General features: G+C 40.4%; 2 protein-coding genes across 2 annotated transcripts; one reads left to right on the forward strand and one right to left on the reverse strand.

Moving 5' to 3' along the window:
* Nucleotides 1–6,691: 6,691 nt before the first annotated feature.
* LOC129749066 (DNA-directed RNA polymerase II subunit RPB9) lies at nt 6,692–7,377 on the reverse strand. The gene is made up of 3 exons (XM_055743907.1): nt 7,199–7,377; nt 7,018–7,146; nt 6,692–6,960 (listed from the first exon to the last, which is right to left on the reverse strand). Exons 1-3 carry the CDS (start codon nt 7,261–7,263, stop codon nt 6,771–6,773), a joined length of 384 nt encoding a protein of 127 aa, XP_055599882.1. The 5' UTR covers nt 7,264–7,377; the 3' UTR covers nt 6,692–6,770.
* A 481-nt stretch (nt 7,378–7,858) lies between these two features.
* LOC129748214 (hsp70-binding protein 1-like) lies at nt 7,859–9,212 on the forward strand. The gene is made up of 4 exons (XM_055742729.1): nt 7,859–8,018; nt 8,088–8,334; nt 8,441–9,024; nt 9,088–9,212. The coding sequence occupies exons 1-4, from the start codon at nt 7,971–7,973 to the stop codon at nt 9,157–9,159; spliced, it is 951 nt and encodes a 316-aa protein (XP_055598704.1). The 5' UTR covers nt 7,859–7,970; the 3' UTR covers nt 9,160–9,212.
* The last annotated feature ends 482 nt before the right edge of the window (nt 9,213–9,694 follow it).

A 9,694-nucleotide genomic window follows, 5' to 3' on the forward strand; every position in this document is an offset into this window, starting at 1 on the left:
ATCCAATAGGCTGAGAAGATTTGACGTACCTAATGATTGAATTGCCAGCACCACGGAGACCTCAGAGCCCGTCGACTCAGTCGCGCTGCTTTCCGCCCTTATCTTCAGTCCTTCCGGCCCTGAGTTCGATTGTTGTGACGAGATTCTCCAGCCTGATCTTATTGCTGCCGCATTACGGGTTCCATCACCGGGACGCAACAAATCTGGCCCTTTGGGGACCTCGGAGCCCTTCGTCTCAGTCGCGCCGTTTCCAGCCAGCGTCTTCAGTCGTCCCGGCCCTGAGTTCGTCTGTGGTGATGAGGCTCCCCAGATTGCCCTTACAGGCAAGTATTCATCGAACTTGAGAGCGCTTCCTGCGCCTGATGTTTTCCTGCCTTTCGACAGATTTATCGATTTTCTACCACACCTTGGAGGTTCTGTCCCAGCGGCATTGGCTTCGACCCAGGGATGCAACGAACTAGGCACTACGGAGATCTCAGAGCCCCTCGACTCAGTCGCGCAGTTTCCTGCCAGCGTCATCAGTCGTCCCGGCCCTGAGATCGATCGTGGAAATGAGGTTCTTCAGCCTGCATACTCAGGCAAGTACTCTACATCATCTCGAACATTATTTTTGGTTGATAAATTTCCGCCCAACAGTACATCATTCATTGGTTATCACCAAGCTGTGCTTGCTAGTACTCCAACATGTTCTTCATCGCCCCCCACGATCATCACGACTGGTACTGAGTTCTCATCACCGGGATGCAACGTATCGGGCCTCACGGAGACCCCTGTGCCCTTCGACTCAGTCGAGCTGATTCCTGCCAGCGTCACCAGTCGTCCCCGCCCTGAGTTCGTCCGTGGCGTAGGGGTTCTCCAGCCTGCCTCGTTTTCACAGAATTTCTTATTGATGCGTGCATAAATTAAATGTTGCACACATTATAACAGTCGAAAAATCGAGCAGTTAGAGCTTTTGTCTCGCTTTGTGTCCCTAGCCTAAACTCACCTATAATGGAAAGAGAAGCATATTGTTAGCTAGATTTGACAGCTCATTTGAATGCTCCAGCACAGCCTTCAACTGTTATACAGACATCAAAAGTCTACATCTAGGGGCTTTTTCTATTGATGAGTGCAATAAATGCACTTAAATTATGATTTTAAAAATCATTGAATATAGTGTTTTAAAACTTCTATGAGTATAAAAACAAGTTCATTTTATTTTTTAAAAAATATTCCGATATTTTGAAACTCTGAATTATTTTGAAAAGTGTGTAGATTAAGTATAAAATTTCAAAGATAGACGCATCAATACGTTTACATGAATAGTGAGTTTTGTGAAAACGCGGCTTTACTCGCCGTAAGGTCCAAATTCAGAGCTATGCCAATCGATGATGAATCTTGGCATAATCTTGAGATGGTGTGGTCCCGTATCGAACTCGGCGACCGGAAGCTTTACGTTGACGTACTATATTTGCCTCCTGATCGTTCGAGAGACGTTACCTTAGCTGAATCATTCTCACGCTGCATCTCTAAAATAAGCTCTTCCTTTATTCTGATCCTGAACGCTCTACTTTTTCGGCTTCTTCGAACATTATTCTAGACTCTTTGAGTACAGCAACCTTCCGTCAGATCCACAGTGTTGTAAACGAGAACGGCCGGATGCTTGATCTTTGCTTCGCCAATGACGAGTTTCGTTTACCAACTATCGAATCAGCACCTGCACCGCTAGTTAAAGTAGGCCCTCATCACCCGGCTTTACTGGTTACATTTAATATCTCTAGATTGTGTAACCCCGCTGATAAACTGATTCTACTTGGACTATAAGAACGCCGATTTCGATATCATTTCTCGCGTACTGGCCACTACAGGCTGGGAATCCGAACTCGAACTACCTAACCCTAATGCTGCAGCCGAAACTTTCTCGCACATCCTCAACTACGTAATCGACCGTCATGTGCCAAAACGCACCGCCAATGCTAATCCTCGGACTCCATGGGCTACAGCAGCTTTACGACAACTGAAAGCGACAAAAAGGCGTGCCCTACGAAATTACAACAAGTACAAATCCCCGCATACCAAGGAAGAATATCGCAAACTCAATTCCGTCTATAAAAAGCCTGTCAACGTAGCTATCAAAACCATCTTAGTCGTATTCAGCAAAATCTCAAGACTAGCCCAAAATCCTTCTGGAATCACGTCAAGAATCAGCGGAATGAACCCGGAACACCGTCCTGCATGTTCCTGGATGGCATCATGGCGAACTCTGACTCCGGAATCTGCGATCTCTTTGCCAATGAATTCTCGAGCATCTTTGATACATCTTCAATAACCGACGACCAACTGAATTGTGCCATCAGGGGTGTTTCACCACTGGGCTTTTCTAAACGATATTACAGTCGAAGACACAACCATCTCTAAAGCAGCCACTAAGCTCAAAAACTCCTTCTCTACGGGCCCGGATGGGATACCAGCTACCTTCCTGAGGCGTTTTATGCCTTCTTTGCTGACTCCCATCAGGCTTATCTTCCAAGCTTCGCTTGACCAGGCCACCTTCCCCTCACTGTGGAAAGAATCTTACATGTTCCCGGTTCATAAAAAGGGAGATAGGAAAAATGTTAATGATTACCGAGGAATTTCAGCTCTGTGTGCTATAGCCAAACTTTTCGAATTGGTGGTTTTAGATCCCATTTTCATGTTCTGCAAGCACAACCTCTCCAACGACCAGCATGGATTTATTCCTCAACGCTCGACTACAGCTAACTTACTAACCTTTACCTCGTTTGTGCATGAAAGTTTTGCAAAGAAATCTCAAACTGATGCCATCTATACCGATCTGTCTGCCGCATTCGACAAGGTGAACCATGATATTGCCATCGAAAAGCTCGCGCGTTTAGGATTTTGTGGATCTCTTATTGGCTGGTTCCGCAGTTACCTTACTGGACGTAAATTGACAGTTCGTACGGGTAACTGTTTTTCCAGGCAGTTCTCAGCTTCATCAGGCGTGCCTCAGGGAAGTCATTTTGGGCCGCTAGTATTCCTAATCTACTTCAATGACGTGCTGCAACTCCTCGATGGACCAAAATTGGCGTATACCGACGGCTTGAAACTGTACTACTCTATCAATGGCTCCGAAGATGTGAACTTCCTGCAGAACCAGTTTAACCTCTTTGCCTCCTGTCGTGATGCCAATCGCCTACCTTTAAACCGTAATAAATGTGTAGTAATATTGGCAATATCATTTTCTCGCAAACGACGCCCGTTCTCAGCCGTTTATTTCCTTGGAAACGATGCAACACGTGAAAGATCTTGGTGTGATCCTCGACGCGCGGCTGAATTTTAAGAATCACACCAACTATATCGTTGACAAAGCCTCCAGATGCCTGGGTCTTCTTTTCCGCATGACGAAGGACTTTAAGGACATCTACTGCCTGAGGAGTCTTTACTGCAGTCTGGTTCGATCGATCCTCGAATATGCTTCTGCGGTTCGGTGCCCATATTATCAAAACGGTTCTGATCGCATCGAAGCCATCCAACGATGTTTTTTGTGGTATGCCCTTTGACACTTAAACTGGCAAGACCCTTTTCGACTTCCCAGCTACGAAAGCCGCTGCCGCCTGATCGACATCGACGCGCTGCAAGCCCGCAGGACCGCCACTCGTGCGTCTTTTGTCGCTGATCCGCTTTCATCAAGAATCGACTCTCCCGCACTTTTGGAAGTTCTTCCACTTAGCGTCCGACCTCGTGGTTCGAGGAATCGGGATCTTCAGCTCTTCGTTCCTGTTAGACTAAACAATTACGGGCCAACTCTGCAATAATTGGCGTCATCAAGACTTTTAACCGCTTCTCAGAGCATTTTGATTTTGACGTCTCGAAGGTTGTATTCCGAAGAAAAATTCTTAGTGTTCTAAGTTCAGTGTAGATTTGTATTTGTAGTTAGTCTCTTAATTTTTAAATATCATTTGGATCAATATATGATCTGTTGATTTAATAATAATAAAAAAAAATAAACGCTGGGGTCAGAAAATCTTCCAACAATTTTGATTTCGTTGAATTTGTCTTAAAACTCACAACAATTTGCCTTGTATAAAGTGAAAAGTTTAAATAAGGTACACCGGGGTAAGTGTGGACGATGGCTATAAAAACAATACTGTGCACTATTTTTTCAAACTTTTGATGCAGAATGTTCAATTTACTTGTAATCTATCCAATAACTGTGAAAAAGATACGATTCAGACAATAACGGATGTTTACAGCGACTTTTTCGGAATTTTCTATTTTCAACTACGATGTCGAGTTGATGTGCATCTTTTTCAATTGCAAATTTCTCCTAAACTAGCTGGCTCTCGATGAAAAACTCTACATTGAAACAATCCTTACATTCCAAACAACCAGTTAGGAAAAGAAACGGCGGTTAAAAATTAAGAAAAAAGAGTTTATTTACAAAAAACTAAAATTTTGTCTCCAACCCCTACCTGGGGTAAGTGTGGACGGCTTTAAAAAGACTTGATGTTTACACATTTTTTCAATTTTCTGTCCTTCATCCTTTATGAGTTGTATTATTTAGCTATATTTAGCATTCGGATCATGAAAATTTGAGTAAAGTACTTATTTGTTCTGTGTTTTTGATAAAATCGGATCTCGTGTGTTGTAACATAGATTACACACTATAATTATAGTATCATGAACTTTTTTCAAAATTTTGGACGGTTCGAGCAATAAAGTAACGTATTCAACCAAGAAAACACAATTTTTTTGAAAATTTCCTGAGAAATCAAAGGGAAAATCTACCGTCCACACTTACCCCATAAAGCGGGGTAAGTGAAGACACCAGCCGTCCATAACGATTTACGTGATAACTTTTTTCGCTTTGCTTCTATCGAGCTCATCTCTTCAGCTTTTGTAAACAACATGTCTGTTCAATCAACTCTAGTAGAAACGGGTCGAAACAAGTAGAAATGGATTGATAGTTGATCACCTGTCTCTTTCCAATTGACTTCGACCGACTTCTACCAAGTCGAAACTAATCCTGCTGCCGAGCTGGATTGGTTTCGACTAGTTTCAACTTGCTCCATTGAACAACGACCTGACTAGTTTCGACCAAAACATTGGCTCGTTGAACATCTATCAGTTAACAGAAACCAGTTGAAACCGATTTTTACTAACGATTGAACGAAGCTAACATGTTCTGCATCACATTGAACGTCAATTTTTCAAAATTGCCCCACAGCTGATTTTTTAATGATTTTTTAAAGTGGAACTATACGAAAACCCGTCCACACTTACCCCGGTGTACCTTATGTAGTCTAAAATAAGTTTTTTATTCTTCAGTAATTCGAAATGTTTATTTTAAATTGTGACGTTTAATTCTTGTTTTATAAGCTCTTATTCTATTTATTGTATCGTAGTTCATTTTGTTGGACAGTTTTTTCATGGTTCCATATATGCATACGGGTAGTTGGAATAGTTCACTTTTTAACGAATTAAGTTCCATTTTGTTTTGGCTCATAATAACTTGTTCCGCATTCTTAAAAGTGTGATTGACATTGCGATAAACATAAGAAAATCCCTTGTTCCCCATTAGACTATGCTTTTAAAACGCTTGTTGGTGTATTCAAGGCAAAAGACGTTCCTTCCATCGGACGTTACCTTCACCTCGTCATTGTGCTTTCCGCGCGGTTATGATTTCGTTACAGTCCAACAGAAGAACCACTCTTGAAACGTGTTTTTAATTGCGAAATTGGGCCAAAACTCAGTAGGGACGAAGAACGATCGAAATGTCTCGTCATATGTATTTTCCTGTTTTGATTCCAACGTCGCGAAAGGCTCTCGGAAAAATAAAAACAAATGAACAATAAAAATTTCGTGGTAAATATTTACGAATCACCGATAAAATGACGACTCGTCGAAAATGGGAAACCCGTATGTCGCATCGGGGAAAAAGGTGTGGAAATGGAATTGTTATTCCGTGTCGCGAATATACGCATAGCGAAACGTGTTGGAGGCGGTCGAGTAGAATCACGTGGTTTCGAAACACTGAGTGTGCGCTACCTTATTGTGGTTTATGGGTGGAAACTAAATGCGTTTCGTTTGTTTATTTCGGGAAATTTATTTTGATGGGATGATTGGTTTCGAAAATTAACATCAATCTAATAAATTTATCATTTGAATAAAATAACATTGAAAATAATTTACCTTTAGACACATTTTTGCAGTGCTCGAAATAATTATTCATTCGAGCACCGCAAAATTGCGCCTAAAGTTCTAAATTTCTAAACTTCTAAATTCTTGTATGTTGATTCAGGATAATTGTTAACGCCTGTGTTTAGGCAACATTACTATTACAAGAAACTTACAATACTGATCAATTTGTGCTTTTTTTTAAGCAAATTGACATGAATACATCCGGATTGCATAAAATATAAATAACTGCTTTCTGAAATTACCTCAATTATGTACTTAATCAAAATGCTTTTCTTCCTAGTTTTAACCGTCTTACGAACGAAAATAAGATATTTTTAGGATAAATAATTTTTAAGTTTTGTTAGTTTGAGCCTGTCAGTTATATTAACTTATATTCCCTTCGTATTGAGATATAGGTTTTTTTTCCATTTCTTATGAGTAGGTAGGTCATGTACAACAATGTTAAAAAAATCTTTGTTTAGAAACGGGGCATACGCCTTTTTCGAACTAAGAATCAAACAATAAAATAAGATTGAATTGTCAGACAGTAGAAACTATACTTTATTAGATAATCAGATTACATAGGAAACAGAACAGATTCCCAGCACAATTCATTCCGTCCATCGATGACAACAGTTCGGATTGGTGCAAACATAGTACAGTCTCATTTCCTCTTCGGCTCGCCGGGTCTGCGCCTGGAAGAAGACTGCCTCCCGGTGGGCACACTTGGGACAAGCGTGTTCTTCGGTTCGTGGTAGCGTTGGATCCGATATCACATCCGGCACTATGTGGGTCAATTCGCTGGAAAAAGCAGGGAATGAATAGTCGAAGGAGAAACGGACGAGATTTCAAACATACTCAATTTCGTGCATAATTTTGTTCACGTATATGCAGTTGGAATCGGCCTCCTGTTTGTAGTCGCAGTTCCGGCAGGCGTATAGCAGAACTTTGTTTTCCTTGTCCTCTTTCGGGTATAACATGTTGTTACTGAAAGGAAAAAACTTAGCAACTTTGTCCCACGAATTATTGCAAAACTTACCATTCTTGGCAGAAACGGATACCGACAAATCCTGGCCCATCATCGTGTGCTGCTTCGTATGACATTTTGACGATAATTTAACGAAAATATCAAGCAATTTCACCGTAAAACAGATCTCAAAATTCAAAAGAACGCGCTTGGCCTCTGGCGTTGGGGATGATTTTTGTTTGGATCGAAAAATTTGGCAGTGAGCGCAGGGCTGCGTTCAAATATTACACTCTCAGAAAAAAACGCTCAAAACCGTAAATTTGTACACGCAGGGGGATCGGAAAGCTTCACAAATTACGAAACAGTTTTGAGAAAGCCAATAATTCGTCATATTTTTAAGCAAACTATTTTGAATATCGTTATAAAATTAGCTTTTTTAAATGTTATCAGTTGAAGAAAATCTTTATAAAATATCATAAACATCAAAAGTAAAGGTAAAAAAAAATCATTATCAAAATTTGAAGAAATAATTGATTGTGTTGTTTTACAATACTCACAACTTTTTAAATGATGTGCATATTTCATGTAAGTAAATTTAATTGTTAGGTTTTTTAATTAAATTATGACATGAATGCTCAATACTGTATAACAATGCAACTCCTGCAACCCACATTCAGTTCTTTCCTCATCAGTGTGTAGTTTTTGTTTACATTTTATTTCTGGATCATTCGAGTTGGTTCGAAGACTTTCAAAGCTAAATGAATCGTTTATAATCTTTATAATAGCAATTGCAGAGCCTTTAGTTTATTTTACTTCAAGTTCACGATATAAAAAGTTGAATAAAATGTCAGACGGAGATCCAAATCAACCGAGGCAGCCCCGTAACTTACAGGTAATACACGACTGTTATTTTATTCCTACACCTACTCAAAAATAAAAGCCTAAAAATGTGCTTCTCCAGGGGTTGCTGAAATTCGCTATGGAAGCCACTCAAGCGGAAGATGCACCGGATCCGGCACAAATTCCACCGATGGACGACGAAAGGCGCCAGTTTTTGGAAAATGCTTTGCGCTCTCTAACCGTGGACGTAGTTCAGGAAATCGAGAAAGCTATGAAAGCCCTGCTGGATCGTGAAACGCCGGAAGAAGACAAAGCCGAAGCCATCGATGTGGTTATCGATTTTGTTCAGGATATAGATACGGCCAATGGTGAGTAGGAATTTTATAGGCCTTTGCAAAGCTAGAATTAAATTGAACAATCCGTTTTATAGGATAAATTTTTATATGAAACTTATAAAATTTAAAATAATTTCAGATTTCTTCAAGCTAGGAGGGTTCACAATCATAAACCCAGGTTTGGTGTCAGCCAACGTCGAAGTTCGTATCGGAACTCTTCGGTTGATAGCGGAGCTTTCGCAGAACAATCCGTTTTGTCAGAAACATTTACTGGAAGCCGACGTCCTACCGAAGCTAGTGGAGCTATTGTCGGACGAGCAATCGGTGGCCAATCAGGCTATGCACGCCATTTCCTGCATGGTTCGCAACTTTGAACCCTGCCTTGCTGCATTTATTGACATGGGTGGTTTGGAGTGTCTTTTAGGATGCATTCAAACGGATAACGAAAAGCTACGCATCAAAACTTCGTTTCTAATGTCAAACCTCTGCTCCGAATTTGCCCCGGTCAGAGACGAGTTCATTAAACTGAATGCAGTTGAGCGCGTTGTGGCCTCTGTGAATCCTACAGGCAAGTTTGATCCGAAGCTCGAAACGGCACTCTCGACGTTGAACGTATTGACTGAAAGTCGAGAAGGCGTTCGACGTTGTCAAGATTCGGGATTGGGACTGAAATCGAAGTTAGAAGCAATCCTCAGACTTAACGCAAATAAGGAAGAATGCTTGGTACGGTTATCAAACGAAACAAACATACTTTCGTAAGACTAATGTTGTTGTTTTTATTTTTAGGAACAAGTCGAATACACCAAAACGCTCATTAAACGTTGCTTTTTGGAGAAAGTTACCGATACCGATCGATGATTCAAGTTGTACAATAAAGTTTATTTATAAAATTAATTTTCATAACTACAAAACTTCTGTCTACTTTTCACGTCTATGTGATGATTGGCCCAAATTCCAACAGGACTTCTTTCAAATTTTCTTAAACTAGTCCATTAAAGTAACATTTGAAAATATCAAAGAAGTACTACTCGAACGATTCTTTCATTCGGCATCACAAACATATACTTAACAAATGTTGTAAGTAACATGTTTAACTCTTACTTTAGCTTTATAGCCAAGCTGATCAACTGTCAATGAACAATTCGTCTAGTCAATTATCAAGCCACATTTAAAACTACGTATTTGGATTGTTTGGCATCTTATCGAACTTTCAAATTTCAATAGCTCAACCGATTTCCATAGTTAATTTTCCTCGCCTTTCGTTAGACAAAGAAATTCAATTGGTATAAATCTTCGTGTTGGCTGCGTACTTATGATATTCTTCCACCATTGCTTCGAGTGCTGCACCCTAGATGACAGCACATAATCAGAGCTTTCGATCTACGATATTCCT

Source organism: Uranotaenia lowii, chromosome 2, assembly GCF_029784155.1.
Source record: "Uranotaenia lowii strain MFRU-FL chromosome 2, ASM2978415v1, whole genome shotgun sequence".
NCBI lineage: Eukaryota > Metazoa > Arthropoda > Insecta > Diptera > Culicidae > Uranotaenia > Uranotaenia lowii.